General features: G+C 44.8%; 1 protein-coding gene across 4 annotated transcripts in view; it reads right to left on the bottom strand.

The window, feature by feature from the left end:
• LTBP4 (latent transforming growth factor beta binding protein 4) overlaps positions 1-26,161 on the bottom strand; it is a 1,245,426-nt gene that overhangs the window by 639,278 nt on the left and 579,987 nt on the right. For all 4 annotated transcript variants that reach the window (XM_085625396.1, XM_085625398.1, XM_085625397.1 and 1 more), the window contains exon 5: positions 69-233. In XM_085625396.1, coding sequence (XP_085481522.1) covers positions 69-233 — 165 coding nt within the window. The remainder of the gene's footprint in view (positions 1-68; positions 234-26,161) is intronic.

The raw sequence follows: 26,161 nt of genomic DNA, 5'->3' as shown, positions 1-26,161 counted from the left end.
TATTTATTTATACAAATTAAGCATTGGCCAAAATCTGATGAGTAATAAAAAAAGTGCAGTGTACTTACAGACTCGGAATCCCGCGCCGCCGTGGCCCGTGCCCTCGCCGCTGTACACGGTGGTCATGTTGCCCCTCTCGCAGTGGTTGGCACAGCGCCCCCCCTCGCAGTGCACCTTGCAGACCATGGGCGTGAACATCACCTTCACCCTGTCGCCGTGGCTCTGGTTGGCAGCTGGAGGGACAACCGACAGGAGGCAGAAGGAGAGAAAAGCGACAATGAGTGCCGCGTCCATGGCGTCTCGTCTGGTCGCACGTCCCCCCACCCCAAAAACCCCTTTCCCCCCTCGGAATGGCTTGTGACTGAAAAGCAAGCAAGTCCCAGAGCTTTTGACAGAAACTAGAGGGGGGGAAACAACGACAGTCAGGCTGTAACGAGGTAATGCGATCACTCCCTCAAAACTGAAAAAAAAGAAGTTACAAAGCTGGCTTGGAAGCAAGTGCCCGTTGAGCTAATTGAAAGCAGTAGAGAGAGCGTGCTCCGGGCAGCACTCCAACAGCAATGTTTATGAGGGACGCCATCCATTACCAGGGGAAGTTAACTCTTCTGGCGGGGCGGGGGGGCGACTGTAGCGCGAGCACAATGCAGCAAACAGGGGTGGGGGCAGCGGAGCAGAGGTGGGACTCGCCATCCCCAGCCTGGCCAACTTTAGGGGCTTATTCACTTTTTTTAGTTTCATTGTTTTATTTAATGCTTTTTTTTGTGTGATCCCTCATTCAACCAAGGGAAGCTACAGAGCGCGGGACAGCTACGTAGGAGGGGAAGAAGACGCTACAAGCCAAGATGACGTCAATGAAGTCCAAACGCTTGAACTTGGACATACGTATCACTCCAAACATCTCACTAACTTCAGTTATTCGACAGCACTCCCGTGGGGCTGTGGGCGTACAATACAGCTTCCTTGCGACGCTATTCTCCACACAGTGATCAACAGTAACCTCTAAACAACAATCACCACACAAAGATGGTGTTTCACACGAGCGGCTGTGTCACGAAGCTCACTCGGCACATCGACCCGGTCTCATAGCCGCAGACACCACACTCCACTTTTCCCATCTCGGTCTAACTACAACAAAAACACTTTCGACTAAGCAAATGAAAGTTGGGGTGCGCACGTGACTTCCTGGGCCCACAAGGAGCTATATAAATAAGAACATAACATAATCAGGGCCATAGAAATTATGCAGCACGGGTTGGGGGAATTATATGGCAAGGTTGAGTAAATTATGTGCCAAGAAAAGGCAAATTATGTGGCATAATACAGCACATTTTATGACAGGATTGTTTCATTTTTTTGTAATTTCTGCACATTTACACTGTCTAGGCAAAGGTTTCACCTCACTGGTACCAGCAAAACTCACATATACAGCAACAGGCGCGCAACACCCATTGGACTCAAAGGGCTTCAGCCCCCCCCCCCCCCCCCCTCGTGTGCGGCAGCCCGGGATGAGACACCTTCCCGGGCAAAAAAGCAGCCGCACCCGAGCATTTCACAGGTCTTTAAAAGACCATTTGCATGTTAATGAGGCCTTGCTGTTGTTTCAACCCTTCTAAGAGCCCCTGCAGCTCCACTCTGCCAATTGCTTAAAGTTCAGCCCCCCCCCCGAAATTTTTGCTCAGCCCCCCCCCCCCCGAAATTTGGCTCTAGTTGCGCCTCTGTACAGCAATAAACAACTGAAAGTTTCTGTGAAGGGCTTTCCACTGCATGGTAGCAGGACGTATCACTGCGTATTCAGTCACGTTTGAGCTAGAAACAACTTTTATTGTTTAAATCTGCAATCTATGCAGCAATTGATGAAGTATGTGGCAAATGCAGAAAATCCATAGTTATGTGGAAAACGCTGCAGCAGCAGAATTGCATAATGTTAGTAGCCCTGAACATAGTACACTCCATGTTTGGCAAGGGGCATAGACAAAATGAACCAATAGCTCTAACCCTCAGAAGCAGACTTCTGCAGGCCTGGAACATGTAATAACCATTGTAATTCCACGTGCTAGCCCATTGGCTTCTATTGAAATGAATCTGAATTAAAACTCCCAGAATGTGCTTGTTTACTAAATGGATGCCAAGGGCGGGGAACTAGGGCTGAGAGTTATTGTCACTTTGTGGAGGCGCTCATGTGATGGAAAGCAATGCTAAATGACACACAAAAAAATGGCAATCAACATTCGCGCCAAAAATGACCCCCCCAATAATTCATGGAAAGTGGGCATAAACAAGCTGGAACAATGCAAATAGCCATATGATTCCACACAAAACCATATGAACTGAAGTCACAAAAAGTAGCGCGGCCTAGCTTTGCATGGAATACTAGCCCCAAGTTAAAATAGGCATATTGGCTAAAAGGGACGTCCACAGTGTTTCCAACTGTAATACATGTCATTTTGGTGAAAATTACACGTAGTATACAGCTTACCCTTGGTAGGCCGTCTGTGTGAAGACTAGAGAACTGTATTCTAGGGTGTTTACTTAACGAAACACAGGACGTCTGACTATACTTATGTTTTGTAGAGGTCTGTGTTCTAAATTTCTTATGTTGCACCCTGTTTCCCTATTAGGGCATAAAGAGTTTAGGGTCTGTGTTGTGTACTAGAGAAACAAATTGGGCATGCTGCACAGTTTTGTTTATGGAAGTGCATGGACTGCAACACTTAAGGCACAGTGCAAGATTGCAATCTTACGCACTGGCCGTCCAATACCGCAGGCTGCGGCTGAGATGTCAAGTGCACGTTTCCCAATGTAGCAACGCTGGTTACGGTTACTGCTGGATTTTGTTCACAGGCCCCAACATTCCAAGGGCATGTGGTGGCATAAGGGTGGTCGTATGAGGAGTACCAAGACCTGCAGCTGCTCGAGGCGCCCGCAGTGTGCCCTAAGGAGGGCTGGCCTCTAGTGCCAGCAAGGCACCAGCCCACCCCCCCCTCTTCTCGGTGTGGGGACCCCTCGGGGAGGAGTACCCCAACTCTGGCAGCCAGGGTGCTGCGGCGCTGAGGGCGAGTCATTTCCGGGGCGCGAGGGACGGGGGAGTATATAGGCCTCCCTCACCCACTGGCCTTCCTCTTTCGCGCCCTGGACACGCCGTCTCCCACCCTACCGCTTACCCGGCGTGGAAGCAGTGGGGGAGGCATAGAATGTTGTAATGTTGTTCTTTTTCGTTGCAGGCGGAGTTACAGGGCGATCTGGAAGCAAATGGGTACGGAAGGGTACCTCTGCGCGGCACCAAAGGGGTGCCAGAGCCAAAGCCCAGGAGGCTCATAGGAGGTTACTGGAAAACCGCGTTGGCGCCCCGTTAGTCCTTCGGGCGGTTGTGGACCTGAACAACCGGGGGCTTGCCTTGCTACGCTCTGCCCTGAAAGGAGCATGAGTATAAGGGACCATGTGTCACGTGATCCGGGAAGAAGATCACCAGAAGGGGCAGCACAGATGGGGTTCGCCCCAGTGCTGCTTGGCTCATCAGGCGGGCAGGTGGCCCCCTGCAATGCAGCCTACATTGAGAACATGGCCAGGCCATTAGCCCCTGGCTGGGTGTCGTCTCGACAACAATGCTGCTTGCAGCGTTATGATTGGCTTAGAGGTGGGACTGAGAGCCTGGCTGCCTGCTTCCTGTTCCTGCCGGCGGCAGGAGAGCAGGAGAGAAACAGAGATGATGTGGAAACAGGCTGGCGGGAAAGTACGTTTAAATTGTTTCTATTATTAAATTAACCCCCCAATGTGACCCCCCTTCCCGTGCGATGCACCTCCCCGCGTGACCCCCTGCCCCCCACCCACAAATCATGCCGGCTGCGCCTGGCTTTAGGTCCTCCCCAAAGAGTGGTTTGAGTCACGGCATTGGCTCAACAGGCTGTGATTCTGGGCAAATCACTGAGGCTCTGATTACAAGTCTGGGGGTTCGAGGACTGCCAGGCTGGGGAGGGTGCGGTGGTGGCAGTCCAGCCACCACCGCACCGGCGGTCCGACTGCCTTTTATTAGGACTTTGGCAGTTGGACCGCCATTCCACCACCGCAACTGCCAGGGAATCGCGGTTCCTAGCAGTCCCGCAGCAGTCTGAGTGCGGCAATATGCTTGGTGGTGCCCTGAAACACCGCCAAGCATATTACGACTTTCCTCACCGACAGTGGTGTCATTGAGGTTCTTCCTCCATGTAACTGCTGGCGGCGTGAAAAGAAAGGGGGCCCTACAGGGCCCCTTCTTGCCCCTGTGCATAGGTGTGCATGCGGGGGCACATATTGTGACCCCATGTAGTTTTGAGCCATCAGTTCCTGCACAGGAAGGAATACACGACATGGAGCATTACTTCCCTTGCGGGAATGTGCACTGGGAGTCCCGGGTGGTGCTCACAATGAGCCTTTAAACAGCACCGCCGCAGGACCAACACACCACCGACCGACTACAAATTTACTTGTAATCTGTCAGGCGGCTATCAGCAACTCTTCGAGGTGCGGGGCACGGCATTGGCGTGCTGCCCCATCCACCACACCAAAAGTCAGGCCCTTAATCTCCCCATCCCACAAAACATTAAAAAATGAATGTGTCCTCATGCAATGTAACTGGTGAGGGGAACAACCTTTACAACGCAACTTTTACAACGCACTACCTTTACAACGCATTTTTTACAACGCATAATCCATTACAACGCATGACATTACAACGCATGACACTACAACGCATTTTTAAAAACTACCTTTACAACGCATTCCATTACAACGCATACTACCATTACAACGCATACCATTACAACGCATAATATTACACTACACTATCCAACACTTACCCTACTGTTGCACCCCCTGGAGTTAGAATAGTAATTTTTACCCCTATACTATCCAACACTTACCCTACTGTTGCACCCCCTGGAGTTAGAATAGTAATTTTTACCCCTATACTATCCAACACTTACCCTACTGTTGCACCCCCTGGAGTTAGAATAGTAATTTTTACCCCTATACTATCCAACACTTACCCTACTGTTGCACCCCCTGGAGTTAGAATAGTAATTTTTACCCCTATACTATCCAACACTTACCCTACTGTTGCACCCCCTGGAGTTAGAATAGTAATTTTTACCCCTATACTATCCAACACTTACCCTACTGTTGCACCCCCTGGAGTTAGAATAGTAATTTTTACCCCTATACTATCCAACACTTACCCTACTGATGCACCCCCTGGAGTTAGAATAGTAATTTTTACCCCTATACTATCCAACACTTACCCCACTTTTGCACCCCCTGGAGTTAGAATAGTAATTTTTACCCCTATACTATCAAACACTTACCCTACTGTTGCACCCCCTGGAGTTAGAATAGTAATTTTTACCCCTATACTATCCAACACTTACCCTACTGTTGCACCCCCTGGAGTTAGAAAAGTAACTTTTACCCCTATACTATCTAATACTTACCTTAAATGAAATTTAATATTATGCGTTGTAATGGTATGCGTTGTAAAGGTATTATGCGTTGTAATGGTAATGCGTTGTAAAGGTAGTTTTTAAACATGCGTTGTAGTGTCATGCGTTGTAATGTCATGCGTTGTAATGGATTATGCGTTGTAAAAAATGCGTTGTAAGTGCATGCGTTGTAAAAGTGTGCGTTGTAACGTCATACATCCAAGTGGTGAGCATGTCAAGCACTCCAATATCTTCAGATCAAGTTCGCACTGTAGAAAACTACCCCCCCCCCCCAAAAAAAAAGACAGTTTAGAAGCCAATACGGGCCATACTAGGAATCTATTGCTTGGTTCCCAGCCAACAGAGGCATATATGGGGATGCCGTTTCATGCTCTCATTTGAGGTTCCAGAGGAAATTTTGCATCATCTTTTCCCTAGGGATTTTGGGTACGGTCATCTGCCTCTGATATGTAGTAGGCTTGCACTAAAAAATTGTCTAGTCTACAATAGGTGTGTTTGCGGTTGACGGTAGGCTCTCGAATTAGCAGAGCTGTATTTTCTATTGGCTTAGGTTGTTTTTTACAAACAGCTTTCAATCTTTTGTTCTTCAGGAGTTAATTATAGGGCCCTCATTATGGGTTTGCTTATCAATAAGGGCCGGACTGGTCAGCTGGGCAAGCGGGCAATCCCCCGGGAGGCAGAAGCCCCAGGAGGCTGATTTTTTTACACTTTGAGGCCGGTTTCGACCTCCAGGAGTGGGAGAGCAAATTACACAATCCTAGCCACAACTTGAAAGAGTTGCTATGGTTGTAGCGCGCATTAGCAGGTCTGCACTTGAGGGCTGAATTTATAATTTTTGCCAGGGCTGTTTTAAATTCCCACCCCATCCCTGGTTTCAATCCAGGCTTGAGCAGGTCATTAAGTCTTAATTTTATTCTTTGCATTTCTAGGTTCTAGGTTTGTTTTTCCCTGATCCAGATGCTGGACTACAACTCTCAGAATGCAGAAGAAAAAAATACGAAGTGATAAGCTACCCATGCTTGACTTTTTACCACTTGAGGTCTCTGGTATTGTGAATAAGGTACATCACTTGGGATGTTACTCTTACAGAAGTTTTCTCATTGCATTTGAGTTTAAAAAAATGATAATGATAAAGAGTGGTCAGAACTCGTGGAGTTACATAAAAAGCAGCGCCTAAAAATCAACGTGAACTGCACTATGCTGAGGATATGAGCGCGCAACTATTCAAGCCGATTTTGCTGCAGCTCAAGTAGAAAATCTACTTGAGCGGCAGCATTCTACTCGAGAAGCAGCCACCTGATCACAACCGCTCACAAATGCCCGCATTAGAAAATCACACTAGGGGCCACCAAATCTTGCTCGCGCTCACCAGCTCCCATTTCTGGAGCCTCACGGGAAAAAAATCTGCCACATGTGGCGGTTGGCGGAAATTAGCAAGAATTCTGCATTGACGAAATAACGCGAAGAGACGCCAAATTCCGCCTATTCCGCAGGCGTAATGAAACATTCCACTGACCCCTAACTTTCATGCTGCATGTCCTGTTTATTAATGTCTTTTGTATATTGCACACACATATTTTTCTAACTGACTGCATATTTATGAATGACATATTATTCACCAGTAGCATATCAAAATATACAAAAATATACAGAGAGATGCATAGTATGAAATTTATATAATATGTAGCAGGTGCCAAGGTGTATAATAACTGTATTTTTGTCATACTCACCTTCCTAGAAATAGCAGTCATTAATTTAATTACTGTAGCATTCTAATAATCAGAATATGCCTTTAATATGAAAAGTAGGTTATCACACACACTTAATATTTTATTGCAAATGAGTAGTGACTTCTTTTAGCCACCGACTTGATACTCTGCCGCTGCTGAGGTTTAATTGCTCGCCTCCTTCCATCTCCTTGAACTCACAGATATTGCCTGGTGTGACACTCTGATCTGACAGTTCTCTGACTCACTGCCCAAACCCTACATAGATTACTACCCCCCCCCCCCCGATCCCTTTCATACAAATCACAATGGCCTCCTAAACTGGAGTCGTCACTGGACATGCTGTGCACACACTTGCCCAGGGTACTTTCTTGGCTCGCGACATGTTGACCGGGTCAGACTGGCCTTAGCGGGCACTGGGCGTTTCCCCGTTGGACCGGAGGGGTGGGGTCGGTTTTGTGGCTGTGAGGGCTGGTTTTGTCACTGAGGGCCTGTTTTTCAGCAGTACTGCACTATGGCCCCCCTGTAACAAAAGCGGGATGCTTAGCCCCCTCCCCTCCTTCTTCCAGGGCTGGTCGAGCAGCAATCTGCCAAGGCTGGTTGCTGTTCCCAGTCTGGCCCTGTATGTTGAACTGTGCTACAGCTTTGGAACACTTCCCAGCTGCCCAGCCAACAGCTCCAGTCTAACAAACCAGGCCACAGTGGGATGCTTAGCCCCCTCCCCTCCTTCTTCCAGGGCTGGTCGAGCAGCAATCTGCCAAGGCTGGTTGCTGTTCCCAGTCTGGCCCTGTATGTTGAACTGTGCCACAGCTTTGGAACACTTCCCAGCTGCCCAGCCAACAGCTCCAGTCTAACAAACCAGGCCACAGGTAGCTGACATCATCACTAACAATTAATGATGGTCTTCTTTTGCTGTAACACTATTGGCTGCTTCCTAACGACGTATGAAAATAGTGCCGCCATTTTATAAGTGGACCTGTCCCAGGTCAAGCGTGAGTTGTGAATCCACTAAACCTTTCACTCTGGGTCTTGATGATGGACAGCAATACTGTTAGTCCCACAGTACAAAAGAAAATCCAAGATGAAGGCAGATGTAAGTAAAGGCAGGTCACAAATGGTGGAAGTAACGCACCAACTTTACGTGACCTTCCTTTCTTTTTGCAATGTGATCTATGTACTAATGGTTCTGACATGTACAGATTGCCCTTTGGGAATCTGTTACCACTTTCTTTGATGAATTTGTAATCCAATGGTTTGCAATTGCAATTGCAGTCTCAAACCATTGATACATTTCATTGTGATTTACAAATGGGGGTGGGTGGATGGGCACCCCTTTCACCCTCCCTCCTAATTGCAATTCAGAATGAGTTGCAAAACAAAGTTTGTGTTCAGAAAAGCATTTCTGGATAGCAGAAGGAGTTTGGTACATTAAAAATGGTCCCTTTGCAGTTGCAAACCATGTCAAATTGCAGAATTTATAACAGCAAAATCCTTGGGTACATCTGATCCTCAATGAAATATTCAAGTTATATCGGGGACCACTTAATACTCTACTCCACCCTATGTCACTCTACTCCACCCTATGCAACTCCCTCTATGCCACTTCATACCATTTTGATCCATTCTACTCTGACGCACTACTCCGCTCTGACGCTCTATACCACACTGTGCCACTCCACTCTATGCCACTCTATGCCACTCCGCTCTATGCCACTCTACTCTACACCTCTCACAACACTCTACAACACTCCACTCTATGCCACTCCACTCTATGCCACTATACTCTAGGCCCCTCCACAACACTCCACTCGATGCCACTCCACTCTACGACACTCTACTCCACTCTATGCCACTCCACTCTATGCCGCTCCACTCTATCCCACTATACAGTACAACACTCTGCTCCACTCAACAGAACTTCCCCTATGATACTCTATTCCACTTTACCCCACTCTACACCACTCTATGCCACTTCACAAAAGTCTACTCCACTCTACGCCTCTCCACTCTATGCCTCTCCATTCTACTCCCTCCATGACATGTCACAATACTCTATGCCACTGCACTGCACTCCACAAGACTCTATAACACTCTATGCCACTCCATTCTGCAACACTCTACTCCACTCCACTGTACGACACTCTACGCTCCTTCACTCCACTCCACTCCACTCAACTCCCTCAGTGACACTCCATGCCACTCCACTCTATGCCACTCTATACCACTCTATGCCATGCTTCATGCAACTCTACTCCACTCTGTGCCACTCCACAACACTCTACACCACCCCACAACACTCTATGCCACTCCATTCTATGTCACTCTACTCCACTTCACTCTATGATAATCTACTACACTCTTTGTCACAACACTCTACTCCAATTTACGTAACTCCCTCTATGCCATTCCAATATACTCTATGACACTCTACTCCACTCTATGCTGCTCCACTCTACAACACTCAATGCCACTCCACCGTATGACACTTTACTCCACTCTACAACACTGTACTGTACGGCACTCTACTCCACTCTATGCCCTTCTGCTCTACTCTACCCCACTCTACTCCTTCCATGATACTCCACAACACTCTACACCACTCTAATCCACTCCACTCTATGCCAAGCTGCACAACTCCAGTCTACTCCACTTCACTCTACTCCCCCCACAACACTCTACACCACTCTAATCTACTCCACTCTATGCCACTCTACACCACTCCAGTACACTCCACTTCACTCTATGCCAACCCATGACAGTCTATGCCACATCACAACACTCCACTCTACTCCACTCTACGCCACTCCACTCTACTCTACGCCACCCTATGCCACTCCATGCCACTCCACGATACTCCATTCTACGCCATTCCACTTTACAACACTCCACTGCACTCTCCTTACCACCACTTACCTTTAGCCAGGCTGAACAGAAGCCACCCATGTTTACAACATGGCTAAAACACATTGGCAAAGCCAATAGCTCTTGCAGAGGCGTCTGAAACCTATTGGCTTTGCCAATGCTTGTTAGGTCTGGGGATAGCCAAGACCTTTTGATACTACAAAAATTATAAGTGTAATATAGTTATAGAGGCTTTTAGCAAGTCCTCTTGATCCAATTGGTATGTTATTGTGCCATTCTCATTTTTTTTCTGCCCACTACGGCCTTTAATATTGGGCAATGAGTTAGCCCACTTTGGCCGCTGGCTAAAATCACTATGAATTATGGCATTCTGCCTTTTCACAAGAGACATGCCCATTCTCATAGAAGTTCCCTTTAGTGTAAGGGATTACTCTGGCAATGTGTGCATTTTGGGACCAAAAATATTTTTGATTTTAGCCTATTTTTTAGATTGATGAGGGCCCAGCATTTTCTTCAACAATATTCTTCTGCAAAACCATGACAAAACCAACTAGCATTGACAAAGCCAAAAGGCTGAAGGTCAAGTAGAGGCATATTGGCTTTGCTAATGCGTGTTTTCAAGGTGGGGCAATTACCCTTTGGAGACTGCAGGATGCTGATGTTCCTGTCAAAGATGTGTAAAACATTCTATACAAAAGAGACATTCGCCCATACAGACATTTCACTCACAGGACAGATCTGGAATTTATCTACAATTTTTTTTTATCCTAGTAGAAATGTAATGGTTTGCAGAATTTCGCTAAATTTATGAACATTTCTGCCCCTGGGTGCAAGAATGGCGAACCGCCGCCAACCCCTGTGGATGCGAAAAAAGTGGGTTACCTTTTTTGCTTCGATGTTTCATAAAATTAAAAATAGTGTTCGCCCATGCTTAGTTAGTTCTTATAATTCTTTTTTTTTTAAATGTGCATGAATTGGCCTGCGCCCATTTTCCTCTTTTGTGGTGGCGGAATACTTCTTTTGTAGGTCATTTCAAAGTTATACTAGCCTGCTGAATACTCCCACAAGTGAGAAATTATTACACAAAAGCTCTCAATATGGATTCAAAAGAAATCGAAAAATGTCCCAATCCGACACTTCCTACAAATTCTCTTCGTGGTACCACTCCACCAAGACACACTGTCAGAAAAACCCTTGAGCCTGGCCCTTTTTCTTTTTTTGTAATTTTTTTTTCACATGTCAGCTTTGTTTAAAGATTTGGCACCATCTTCACTCTGTCCTCGATTCCAGGCTGATTACATTTTTCTGTTCTTGTTTAGCTCTCTGGAGCACAGATCTGTCCTGATAACCCAGAAGGACACGTTCCAGTTCCCTACAATGAACCCTCCCTTGAAAGCAAGCTTTCTGTGTTAAGGGCGCGCTTGTGACATGCATTAAAACGTATTTCTTGCTGTACTTCAACAAAAACCTTCAATAAGCAGTAGACAATACAATGGGATCATAGAAAAACATGGTTTGTTCTGCGTCAGTTAATAAATCTATGTTTTGAACTGGGTGTTTGTCGCTCATTTGCTTTTATTTTTTGGCATTGGACATTATTATTGTTTCTTGAAATTAAAGCGTCAGGAAACATTCAACAAGCATTGGCAAAGCCAATAGGTCAGGGTTGGCTATGCTAAAGTATGCAGCATAAGAACATTAGCGACACACGTGAAAGAGCCAACAGGAGTGGAGAATGAATACCTCCAGCATGTCTCTAGGCATTTGCAACATCTCTACGTCATTTAGCAGAAAACCCCAAACTGCACAACACTGGCTGCCAACTCCAGGCTGCTGAAACTCCATTTTGATTAATTTCCCAGACGAGGAAAAGCATTTGCTTAAAACAGTCGCGGAAACTTGACCAATAATAAACAGCATTTTGGTGACTGGGCAAGAAAAGAGCACAAGAAAATGGGAGCAGAAATTAGCAGGATTGGTGTTGAGGAGAAAAGAAAGACACGTTATGGGAATAGTTAAGGGTAGAGATACAAGGATATTGTTTGGGGAGGTACTACAGAGGGAGAGGAAGTGGTGATAGGCTGGGTTAGAGATACTAGGGTGGAGGCAAGGGCAGAGGTACTGTTAGTAAGGGGTAGTTATTAAGGTATGAGTAGTTGTGGTAATAGTGAAACTAGAATGTATGTGTTTAGAGGCATAAGGGTGAGATGCATAATGAATGTATAAGGATACTTTGTTATAGGTAGGAATAGAGATTCAAAGGTATAGTAGGGGTGGAAGTACTAGGTAATGTGTCCGGCATAGGTACTATGCTATAGGTAGGAGTAGGAGTACTAGGGTCTACTTAAGGGTGGCGCTTGTAAGGTATCGGCAAGGGAAGAGGGCAGGGATGAAAAAAATAAGACGAACATGAGAGACAGGCGAGGAACCCACTTGGGGGATACAAAACGAGAAGAGCAGATAAGGAGAGAAAAGATTGGGGTGTGCCCTCCACAATGAGAACAAGCATTGGCATAGCCAATAGGTCTCGCCTTTGGGACCTTATAAGTGTTTAGCCATGCAACAGTTGCATAACTAAATACTTATAAGGTCCCAAAAGCGAGACCTATTGGCTATGCCAAGCGGCCGCGAAAGTGAAAGTGATCGCGATCAAACATCAAAGCGGCGCTGCAGCGAAAGTGCAAGTAATCGCGGTAAAAGCGGCGCCCGCGCACATGCACTGTAGCTCTAGGCTGGCCTGGTAGCACTTTTTGGAGCCCTCTCAATAAGTCTCGCCAGACCAGCGCATGCACTGGGTCAGGCGAGACCTAAAAAGAGAGATTGTGAATAACTTCATGCAAGGGGGTAGAGGGTGGAGTCAGGCATGCTAAAGTGAGGCCAGGTATCTACGTGATCCTGGAAAAAAGGACTGGTGGAATTTGTTCCACAGTGGGGGCATTTATCCGGATGGATTGGATTTCCTGGAAAGGGCAATCCATTTGATAAAAGCTCAAGGCTTGAGGGGCTAGTTTCTCCACTGTGATTTACAGTGGTTAGAAAATAGCAGAAGTGTGGTACGATGCCTCGAAAAGAGCGATGATGATGATTATGCCAGGGTCTCACGGAGAGCCATTCGCGTGAATGAATGGATTCTAAGTAATTCATTGCTATGACACAGCAATAGTGGGTAACAGGACTTGCTGACTGCTGATGTTATGCCGTAAAGTTATCCCAGGTTGCTCTGGCTGGGCTCTCCGAGAGTAGACCTGAGCAGCACCGGTGCAGAGCACTCAGGACCCCTTGGTGTAAAAAGGACCCTGTTATTCACAGTGATCCACCGAACAATCTACATTTTTTTTTTACGATTCTCATTGCGAGCCGATATCATAAATACCACATTATAAATCTGGCTATTCATTGCAATGGCATAGCAGCCGTAGGGTCAAGAGCTGTTTCCCACTGTTGCTACATCATAAAGGAATACCAGGCTGCTCTGACGGGGCTCTTGGAAAGCTTGTCAGTGCAGTGGTGGAGAGAAGAGAGCGGAGAGCACAGCTTATTCATGCAGGGGGAGAGAAGGCTCAGAGGGTGGTGTCAGCGGGTGGCAGGCGGCTAGCTATTATTTATTTTATTTTATTTGGAACAAGGGGGACAGGCCATGTCATGCATGGCTCCCCCATTACTCTTCTGCCCCAAGCGTAGCAGCTGTGAGCATGAACAGGTGCTGCGGGGGGCCATACATAACACACATTAATAGATGCATTTATAGATGGGTTAAAAGTTAATAATGAGGGTATTTTTCACCTCGGAGTTCGGAGTGACATCACAGACTATTCGAGCTTTGAACTTGTTTTCGATTTGATAGAACAGAGCCCCTCAGTAAAAAACATCCCTGTTATTCACAATTACTATGGATTTAACCCCTTCTGTGCCACGCCCTTTCCCCCTCCTGTGCCGGGCGTTACATTAGTGGGTGGGGTTCATGACGAGATAGTCTCATCATGGGCACAGCGCGACCGTGCTCCATGACGAGACTATCTCGTCATGGGCACAGAAGAGGTTAATAAAGTATCTTTATAAATTGTTATTAGGACTGGGTGGTGCTTGCACATACCCATGAGAATATGATATTGGTTAATATCGCTAAAGGACCTTTTTATTGTTCTACTGACAACATGAGCTGGTGCCGCATCTGTACCAGTCTCAGTGTGGCAGTCCCTCGTGTCCCCTGGGAGTACTACAGTCTGTCTTTTGGCCATAAGTGGCTATTGCAGGGTCAGTAGTCATTAGAGCACTGTATATTGAGAGTCCTGCAGTCTGCCTATCTGCCATAAGGAGCTGATATCGTGCCTATATTTATCATATTATGACATTAACTAATGACCTACGAAGTCATAAAAAAAAGATTCGGGAGTGCAATAACATACATGCCATCCCTCCCCATTCAGGCGGGAGACTCCCGATTTCAAGGCTAGTCTGCCATCTCCCGATTCCTGCATGCAAAAACCCGCTTCCTCGGAGGGCTTCAGACGGCAGGGGCTGGTCTTGTGTGACTCAGACCATGCACTGACAGTAGCCTGCTCCTGCTTGTATGTGCACATCATTTTTGTCACGCATTCTCTGCCTGTCATAGAGATTTTTCTGTGCTCCTGACAGGTTTGAAAAAAAGATATATCTTAATTTCTGAGATCCGATCCTGCAGCAGCACACAAGCAAGCCCCATGCTTGCCGATAGACCCGATACAGGCCACAATAGAAGTCAATGGGAGAAATACATTCTCCTGATTATTTTTCGAAAATCTTTCACTTTCCTCTTAAAAAATGGCATGTATGCAGTAAGAGGCGGTAAGTATACGGGAGTGGAAGAAAGAAAGAGTCATAAGGTGGATTCAAGGCTCGGCAGAATTGGTATTTGGTAACCACGCCATTCAGCAGCTCCGGTGGCGGACTGAAGACAAACTTTGCCCCCCCCCACACTCATTTGATTACAAATGAAGCACGGGCCTCATATCCTGTGACGTAACAAAACTTGAGGGCCCCCCCCTGCAAAGTACATAGAGAGGGCCCCCATGCTTTGGACCCAGTCAGGAACTCTCAGCCGCCAGTGCTTAATTTGTGCCGGTGCTTTCCGGTGCTTAGCACCGGAACTTTTTTATCAGGGCCGGGTCTAGATCGCACAGCGTGTGTGACAAACAAATAATGAGTACGACTCTTCACAACAAGATCCGCACTCTCACTCCGTTTCCCGAGTCCCCAGTGAAGAGCTGAGTGCGTGAGCGTAGAGCCAATAATAAAACTATACCTTCAGTCAGGGCCAGTGAGCGGGCTGCTGATTGGGCTGGATTTGATCCTGTGCAGCTGCGGCAGCGTGCGTGCGTAACCTCTTTAAAATTCCTTGCTGCAGGCCTGCCTTATCTTAAGAGGTACGCACGCATAACGCACTGGCGGCAGTCCGGCACTATCATCTGAAGCAGGTGAGTGTTGTGTGCAGTTAGTGTGCATCAGCAGGCCTCAGGTAGGCATTTCTACCATGTCTAAAATACTACTGTCTTTTTGAAATGCAGACTTTGTATTTTTTTTCCATGGGGAAAATATATTTTCTTATGAGACGCCCTTTCTTCTATATCCCTGCCGACTTTTGGGGGGGTTCTCTTCCCCGTTAACACCTGGAATTGAGTGCAGGGTTAACTTTTTTTGGGGCATATGTTGCAAACTTTTACAGGGAACTGGTTATTGAGATTTGACATCGGGCTGATGCATGAATTCTATTTTGGTAGATTTGCCCCGCTCGCATTGAAGGAAACGCCAAACATCGGGTATTCTAGAGTGTCCCCAGGTATGGATTGTTATGTATTAGAATTTGAGACTGAATACCAAATAATGGGTCGGTCGGTTACCGTCTAATTTAGTGATTACAAGTGTGGACTTTTTCACGTTACAGATATTCTTTTTGATTCTTGTGTATTCACGTTGTTTATCAAGGTATCATTTGTTTACATCATGAGGTGCTTTTTGCGCATTTGTGGTCTTCGGAAGTTTGCTGCTTATAGGGAATAGCACATTGATTTGAAGCACTTTCCCAATTCTTGCATGACACATTTCACGGTCACTAACGATAATGACGTAGTTATTTAGATCATCATGCATGATCTGTATTCAAAATGGTAACAATTACGTTCACGCCGTAAAGATTGCGGAAGACCTGCATGATTTGCAGTTAACCTGACCTCTCTATGGTTATTTCCGGTTCGATCGAACCACTCTGACACACTTGTTCAAAGCTGGATTACCACTATTTTTATTCTTCTTCTTTTTTAGATCTGCCTTTGAAGAAGGGACTAATGTCCCGAAATGCATTGGGCAAAATGAATATTATTTGACACGCTGATTCATGGCACGTCATCATCTGTATTGTTATGAAGAATGATTATAAATATTATTTGTGCTGTAATGGCTATTTACTTTTGTTCATTTTTTGATGATAATATTGTATTGAAAAATTCGTTTTTGCAAAGAGATATAAGATTTTGAAATGTCAATGGTTGTCTGTTGATTAATCCATTTGTATATACAGTGAAATTAGGCATATATAATCATTTTTACATTTGTGCACGCCTTGTCCCAGCTATACCCATTAGCTAGGCCTTCAGTTTAGTTTATATTACGTGTCAGGCAGACACAGGAGGGTGCAGCACACTAAGCTACATTAGAATTTAATGAATCTTTTATGTCAATCTTGAATGAAGAGGGGTGCTCTCCCACACATCTTAAATACATAAATCAAGCCAGATAATATGTTTAAATGACTCTTTGAGCGGTTGTGCATCAGTGCAAAATCCATGCCCACATTTTAATTTGTGCTATGACGTGTGTTATGGAGCATGGTTGCGATGGCGCCATCAAGCAGTTGGTGTCAGTGTCTACTGAATGGTTGCATGCATGATGTTTTGTGTAATTATTGGGTAATGTATCAGAGAGGCTAAAGTAGTAAGCAGTCTGTGGTTCTTTGCCGAAGTTTGTGGCAGCTCGTATTGGGAATGGCATGAAGTCAGAATCGAGTATCTGCTGTTGGATGTCCATGGAGGGTTCTGTTGGCTGGAAGTTTGTGTGGTGCGTGTTTGTTGAGGTGGGCAGTGCTGGGAGTCCGGGCCTATTTGAGCTGTGTTGTTTGTAACAATGGTGTTTTTCTCTTTGTTGGGGCCGTCCTTTAGAGGAAATGCTATGTATCTCCTGCCTTTGGTACAATCACTGGATATTTCTGCGCTGCCTGGACAGTTTGGCTTTTTTTTAAATACCAGGTGAAAATGGACACAGTGCTAATAATAATAACCAGCATTTGTAAAGCGCTCAGCTACCTCAGGAGAAGTGTCCCAGCGCTGGGGGCCATCGGGAAGATTAAGCTAGCTATTGCCCAGAGTCACATGGTGCTGGGCTAACCTGCCGCCGGTGATCGAACCATGAGCCCCTGTGTTCCGGAGTCAGTCGCCCTGGCCGCTGCCCAACACAACTTCCCTACTGGTGTGTGCAGAGTGACTCAGGAATTTACTTCACTACCGACCTTTCTTCACACTGATGTCTCCTGATGGGGGTAAAATGAAGTGCAATATTTGTGTCTGGTGAGGGTGAAACCCCAAGTCACAATGTGTTAAAATGGCACTCAGAGATGCGCATGCGTTTGAGACTTGCAATGCCACAATTATTTGCGATTGCATTGAAAAAAGGGTCGAGAAAAAAGATGTATACTTCATCCTTCTATTTTTGCAAAGAAACATATCATTGCTTGCAGGGCGCTCGTGTGGTGGGGTGCAGAGCACTGAAAGGTCACTGGATGGCCTTGTCCATTGTAAAACATTCTGACAGAGAACTAGTAACACAGCTAGTGTGCCATGGGCCCCAGTGCAAAGAAGGAAATGGGTCCATGGCTGTATTATGAATTGTAAAATATGGCAACCAGGTCTCTGGGTCCAGTGGCCACTGCCTCTGCTGCACCTATGGAAGCTACGGCCTGGGCCCTGCAGAGGACACTGGCCGTGGAGAGCAGCTACCACTTTGCGAATAAACCTGTCAGGATAAGGTAAAGAAGAAACAAGTCCCTGCAGGGAAGTTGCATTTATCAGAATTTCTGAATGAAAATTACAGGTCTGTCTGTGTCTCTGAATTCAAGGTCATTTGTAAGGATTCCCTCATTAACACTGAGGATACGGGATTTTTAAAGTCCTAGGGACCAGTCTCTTTGCACCCTGCTGAAGTAATACATTGAGGATAGCACAAAGAAGCAGACCGGTCACACTGCAGTGCTACTACAATGCTGCCTGCTCATAATACATTTGGTGCCTAGTTCTGAAGACTGTAAGGGCGCTGTGGGCTTCAAGACAGTAGTTGTGCCAGAGAGTATTACACACTATTGGCCCTGCCTAGCTGAATGGCCGCATCTCGTTTCACACACCATCCAGACACTTGGCCGGACTCCTATTGGCAAACATCCTCTATAAAAGTTGTGTCTTTGAACTCATGACGCACAATTAGACTCTGCTAAAAAATGACAACACAAAGCACCTTTGCACATACCTCAGTATTGTCCTTTCCCCACATCGGCACATAGAGCACTGGAATATTTCACATGTCCCTTTTCAATGCTTTAGTCATTTTAGCTAATTTATTCCAAAAATTGTGCTTTAAATGCACTTTTGATTTAATCTTTTTCAAAAAATTGCGGGGCAGGGGAACCTCCTATCAATACCTTACTTGAGGAAGGCCCCCATGATGAAATTCAGATCGGGTATTACATCTGGCTTTCAGCAGCATTAGTTGAGGATGTAGGTAGAGCCAATAGAATAACTGGTTGGAGCCAGTGGAGGAAGTGGGTGGAGCTGGGGAAAGTGGGTGTGGCCTCCAACAAACATTTGAGCACCTGGACTTCATATTTTACAAATTAAGCACTCCCCGCCACCCTTGCACATTGCTGGAGGGGGCCCGAGGAGCTCGGGACCCCACACCGCAGGGACTGCGGGGTCTAATGTTACGCACCTACCCATATGGCCTATCCCATGAGGGGCTCCTGGTTCAGAAGCGTGGCGAGGGAAAGGCGTACATTGGGCCACGTCCTCGCACAGAGCAAGGCTTGCCAGAGAAAAAACACTTGAGAGACCAAAGGCGGCCATGTTGCTAATATTAGCGCTGTCCTCTCCCTGGGCTCGACGCTGCAGAGCTCTGTCTGGCTGGTGCCAGTCACTATATTTTCATTAGCAATCGGACCCAAACAAAGCAAGCAGCCTGCAATCAATCACTCCCGGCTCGCTGCTGGTGTGTTGTTGCTTGAAATCTACGGCATCTAAATGAGTCCAATTTACTGAGAAATGTTATGTTAACATTACAAATCCCTTCCATTGCTCGAGGCGATTTCCACACTACACCCAAAGCGACTGATTACGTCCGGAAACGAATGAGGCAGACATGTTGTTTTCGGGGCTCTGGGAGGGCAATGGCCCCGCCGGTGCAATTCCTAATATGTGAAAAAAAACAGCACAAGTCTGCAGTTTTTCATACGCGCCCACCAGCGTCACTTCCAAATGCCAGGGAGTGGTGCCCCAAAGACCAAGGCTCTCTTGACGTCATTCCATCGCCTGTCTCTTTTTTATCTCCTCTCTCTGTCTTTTTATCTCATTCTTGCAGCTTCTTTGCTATTCCTGCTTTCTTCCGTTGTCACTGGTTCCCTGCCTTTCCTCCTTCTTTCTGCATTCACTCCTTTTGTTTCTCCTGCTCTGTGTCAAAAGATAGAAAAAGGCCCGATCCCTAAAATGAGTGCCAGAACCACCATCTGCAACCACCTGCACAAATCAAACGCCAAGAGACATAAATTAAGTTTGTTATTTTGTTCTGTCTACAATAATTTAAACATCTCAGTAACTACATCATTCAGGAACTGTTATTAGATAAGATCGTGACGTTTCGACTCGTACTTAAGATGTCTTCCAAAAGGTCTCTGTGCATTTTTGAGGCTTAGTTTGTCCTTTTGGTGTTTACACACCCGTGGATTACATTGTGTTTGTGTGTGTGTGTGTGTGTGTGTGTTTTGATGCATTAACAGATGCATGTGTCTGCGGTGTCAATTGACAGTCGATCAGATGAGGTGGAATACCAGTGGTTGCTTCTGAGATCTTTCCTTGGAGTCCTGGGAGAGTTGGCGGAAGGGATGAGCGACATATTTCGCCAAAATGCAAACTCCATGAAATCTGCCAATAAAACTATTTCACTCGCAAATTGAACTTGCTACTTTTTTGTGAATTTGTTCCACTGGGTGAATCTTATGGAATTTGCATAGTTTCTGGAATCCCGCCCCATCTAACCTCACAGTGGTCCTTAGCATCATCTTGGCCTTGTCCATGTTGCCCTAATCCAACACTTCTCCTCTTAGTAGATGCTGCCCTGCTTCTTGCCAAGCAAGTAGATCTTGCGTCGTTTTACCTGTCCCTGGAGGATCACTGACAAAATATCGAGAAGGAGAATATCGACCTACCAAAATATAGAGGAAAAAATATAGAATGCCAAAATATCGAATGCCTATCTCCAAACAGGTAAGTACAAAAATATAGAATCCAAAATATCGTTGTAAAAAGTTAGTTAGTCAAAATATCGAATTTTTTAAAAGTCTTAAAAGTAATGTAAAATTAATTAAATAATACATATAATTAACTGAAACATACTTAAAAATACTTAAATAACTTTAACATTAATAAATAATTAATGTAAGTAAAAAAAAAAATGAATACATATATATTAACGTAATATTAATTTAAAATATTCAATATTTTTTCTGTAGGATAGCGGGTGGGTAAAATTTACTATTACCACTCCAGTAAGTGCAATAGTAGGGAAAGCGTTGGATAGCGGGAGGGTAAAAATTACTATTCCCACTCCAGAGAGTGCAACAGTAGGGAAAGCGTTGGATAGCGGGAGGGTAAACATTACTATTCCCACTCCAGAGAGTGCAGTAATAGGGAAAGCATTGGATAGCGTAAGGGTAAAAATTACTATTCCCACTCCAGAGAGTGCAACAGTAGGGAAAGCGTTGGATAGCGGGAGGGTAAAATTTACTATTCTCACTGCAGTGAGTGCAACAGTAGGGAAAGCGTTGGATAGCGTAGGGGTAAAAATTACTATTCCCACTCCAAAGAGTGCAACAGTAGGGAAAGCATTGGCTAGAGTAGGGGTAAAAATTACTATTCCCTCTCCAGAGAGTGCAACAGTAGGGAAAGCGTTGGATAGTGTAGGGGTAAAAATTACTAGTCCCACTCCAGAGAGTGTAACAGTAGGGAATGCGTTGGATAGCGGGAGGGCAAAATGTACTATTCCCACTCCAGTGAGTGCAACAGTAGGGAAAACGTCAGATGGCGTAGGGGTAAAAATTACTATTCCCACTCCAAAGAATGCAACAGTAGAGAAAGCGTTGGATAGCGTAGGGGTAAAAATTACTATTCCCACTCCAGAGAGTGCAACAGTGGGGAAAGCGTTGGATAGCGGGAGGGTAAAATGTATTATTCCCAATCCAGTGAGTGCAATAGTAGGGAAAGCGTTGGATAGTGTAGGGGTAAAAATTACTATTCCCACTCCAGTGAGTGCAATAGTAGGCGAAATAATATTTTAATATTTTATTAAAAATAAATTAATTCTTAATACCCAAAAAAGTTTTACAATTAATTACCAATCACACAATATTTAATAATTAATTAATTATAATTACCAATCATTTATTTTTTAATTAATTACCTATTAATAATTAATTAACAACCAATTAATTTTCTATAACAATAAATAATAAATACAATTAATACCAATTAATAATTAATTAATAATACAATAATTATCAATATACAAAAATTATTTCAATAATTATTTTTTTTCAATTAAATTACTTCCTACCATATTACCCTATAAACCCACAACCCGCTACAAATAATAAATTAATACAATTAACATAATTATCAATTAAACAATTAATACAAATGAATTACCAATTAATAAAAATTATTTACCAATTAATAATTAATCAACAACCAATTAATTTTCAATACCAATTAATAATTACCTAATAACAATTACATTACTTCCCCAACCTATTCCCCTATAAACCCACAACCCGCTACAGAAATAAAACACAAAATTAAATTAAAACTAATTAATAATTCCTAAAAATTATTATTTAATGTACTATAATTAAATTACTTCCCACCCTAATCCCCTATAAACCCACAACCCGCTACAGAATTAAATTACACAAAAATTAAATAACCTAAAATTCATTACTTTTAAAATATTCAAACATACATTCTAAAATTAATACATACTTTTAACACATATACTAACACTTAAAACACTATAAAAAAAATCGATATGTTTAACAACTATATTATGACGGTCGATATTACTTACTTCTATATTATTTAAATCGATATTTCTTACCTGATTTTCGATATTCTTCACCACTATATTTTGGCAATTCGATATTCTGTCCATTCTATATTAAAAACTCGATATTCTGTCCTGTCTGTATTTTTAATTCGATATTATGTCTGTTTACCGTGCCTGGAGGAAGGTGACTTCACAGGCTTTTCACGCATAGGTTAAGGCTGGAGGGAGACTAGCAAACACACAGAGCTTCCACTCTTCTTCGTTTTTCAGGCCCCATACGGTGCACAAGCCGATTCAGTGTCCATGTGATAACCAAGGAGTGAGCTCAGAATTGGTTAAGGGGTCATTTTTACATAATCCTCTGATGGTCACGATGAGATTCCGGAACATAATAGGAAGGCGACAACATTTGAAAGTTTGGGTAACAATTTGGTCTTGAAAGAAAATGTTGTCCCTACTACTGGCTAGATTTCGAGATGCTTCTCAGCCCAGAGTCTCCCGTCAGATTTGTTCAAATTGATGAAGGTGTGATGTGTGTTTGCCTCAGACTATAGGCTTGTGTCTAGTTTTGCGTAAGGAGACAGCCACAGCCCGGGCAGTGATAGATGATCGAGTTTCAATCACCCAAGCAGTAGAACCTACACTTGTACAAAGAGGAGGGGCTGGATAAGTCATCCACCAACCAAGTAGACCATTTTAGGATGGGCAACAGGGAGTGAACTTGAAGCTGGAATGCTGAGATTGGCATCACCAGCTCAACACAAATGAGACCACTATCTTCTACAGGAGACACCACCCACCAGCCGACCAGGAAACCACACGTCAGCAATGCTCATAGCATATGTCTCAGACAGGCTGGAGGTAAAGGATCCCTTCATGGGGGCTGAATGAACCGATACTGAGGAGAGACAATAAACAATTTCCTCACAGCAAAAGCCTTTGCCCCTGACTTAGAATATCACTCCCACTATCGTCAGTCGCCACATATCCTGAGGTAAGAGTGAAAGGTAGCCATGCTCAGTCAAAATAGTGTATACTTTGGTGTCCCCATGACATCAGAGAGCTGCTCTGATGTTGAGCAAGACCAAATTGACATGGGGGTCTTTCAGTGGCCTTGCCTGAGAGACCAGATTCCTACCACCCTGCATGGAAATGCTAGTGTCGGTGTTTCATCATTTCTTGGAAAGCGAGACCGCCCAACGCATTAACATGTTGCCATTTTGTTGGCAGCTCAAAACACAGAAGCAACGTGTAATCAACATGACTGCTTTCCCTGTCTGTGTGGCAGTAATCCACACCCATTTCTGGAATCCAATATAAGGACTCTAAAAGCAGGTTCTTACAGTTTAAAATGTGCCCATACTGTAAATCACCGCGACAATTTTGTGAAAGTTGGGTGTGGACTGGCTATGGGTCTGGTTATGTAGAGAGCCCGCTAATGGAGCGTATTGAGTTGAGTTGGAAATACTGTTCCTGGCAACCTTTCTGCTGTATCGAGATTTTTGGCTGGTAGTAGAGAAATGACTAACGTAACAAGTGTTTCTGCTAGTAATTGCAAAACCTTTCTCCTGCAGCCAAAAGCTGCCAGAAATCTCTCTGACAATTACCGGAAGATGACCAGTATTTAAAGTCAATCTTTGGTATAACCACTCCCAGAGATGTTTGTTAATAGATCAGAGCAGAAACATTGCCCAATAGCTCCCATTAAAGGCATTTTTTCTGTTCTGCACTGGTGGGGGTGTTGGCAATGCTGCAGTGGCACAGTTAATATAGTGGTTACCCTTTTTGTTGTCTGCATGTGTGCAGAGGCGAAACATAAAGGGCCTCATTATGATGTTGGTCAGATATCGCCGCGGTATTGGGGCTGCCCGACAAGTCGTCGGAGGTCCCACCCACCAGATAATGATGTGAGCACCATGTAGGCAGTCAGAAATACCCCTTTTTTATTGCGGCTTGTGCTACGGCCTAGAAAAGGGCAGCAGCACAAGCCGCAATAGAAAAAGGGATGTTTTTAAACATTCATGCACCGTGTGCCAGGTTCCATGTGGTGCCTAGCACATGGTGCATAGATGCTTGGCGGACACCACATGTGCACCCCAGGCCACATAATGGGGGTCCATGGGGAACGGCAGCCCTGCTAGGGACCCCAGAGTCCCTTTTTGACAGCCTCTCCATGGGGGTGGGACTGCCATAAAAAGGCTGTGAGAAATGGACATTGTAATCCCTATGGCAGTGCCTGCGCAGGCACTGCCCCCATTGTAGGGATTACGATCCGACTGCTGCACTGACGGGCTCCTTGAGCCTGTCAGAGGTGGAGGTCTCCCCCCGCCCACTGCGCTCTGACCACCAGTATCATAATCCGGCGGTCGGACTGCTGCCCTAGATGTTGGTCCCCCCAACTTTGTAATGAGGGCCAAAATTATGCACCTACCCTGTAGAAAGTGATGAGCACCCCCTGAGCCTCCCATATTTCACAGAAAGCCTTAGGCTGAATGGGGGCCCTTTGAAGGGTTGTGGGGCCCCTAAAAGGTTGCCTCCTCTGCACCCCAGGGACTATGGAGCCTGAGTTACACCCTTGAATGTGAGGTATTTCTCACAAAATAAGTTTTTGAGGTTTCCTCAAATATGTTTCCCTCACGCTATGTCTTTCAATTAATATTCACCCACCTTCGGGGATGTTTCAGAGCTGCTGCCAACAATTAGAATCATATTCAATATCTCACATTGTGAGGACCGCCTTTATTGATTGGCTTATACACGCTGGGATGATTATGACACTCATTGGCACAAAGTCTACTCTCTACAACAGATACACTGGTCCATCTCTTCATTTCCGTTTCATGTTGTTTCCCTTCACCAGGTGAGCTAAATTTAATGTGGTTCTATAAACCTAAAGGCGCCATACATTCCCTAAAACCAGATGATAACACACACACACACCATTGCAAGCAACATATTGAAGTATTCCAAATGTTGCAAATCAACCCCTTACTCTTATAAGAGCACAAGGGGCCGTGGCCTTTGACACTGATGAAGTCATAGCTCATAAAGTGAGATCATCATTTACCCTTGCTGGCACAAGCCAACGCTATCTCATCCCACTTAATTTCATCCTACACATTGACGTCTTTCCATTTTAGCCAAACCAGATGTGTACACACCCAACATTTATAGAGAGACTTCTCCCTGGGGGCCTTTTGTATATTATTCGATTTGTTGCAGGGCTGAATGAAGCATGGTGTGCTGGGTGAGGTCATATGCATTAATATTAGGCCTGACAATAGTGAGTTGTGAACACTGTTCGAAACAAACTAAACTAAGACTCCAAATATAACCAATAAAGTTTCGCTGACTCTTGTCCTCAAACTCATTTCGCGCATTCTTCTGTTTAGGAAGGACTGTCCCTCACATCAATACCTTTTAATCATCTTCCAATAATCCATCATGTTAAAATGGACATTTCGAGCAGACCCTCTCATTGAACATCAAATATATCCAAAACCGAACGTTCTCACATTTGGGGAAATCATCAACAAAGTTGCCAATGTGAACTTTTCACCACAAGTTTGACTTTTTCTTTAAACTACTTACAAAATAGGGTGGTGCATCAGTGCAACTTATTTTCTTATATTCCTCAAACCTATTATTTCTGTTTCATGTTTACTTAGGGGCTTATTACTAGTACAGCGGTCAATAGGAATGCCATCTTCGCGG

This window comes from Triturus cristatus, chromosome 9 (genome assembly GCF_964204655.1).
Source record: "Triturus cristatus chromosome 9, aTriCri1.1, whole genome shotgun sequence".
Taxonomy (NCBI): Eukaryota; Metazoa; Chordata; class Amphibia; order Caudata; family Salamandridae; genus Triturus; species Triturus cristatus.
This window is presented reverse-complemented; position numbering and strand designations above follow the sequence as displayed.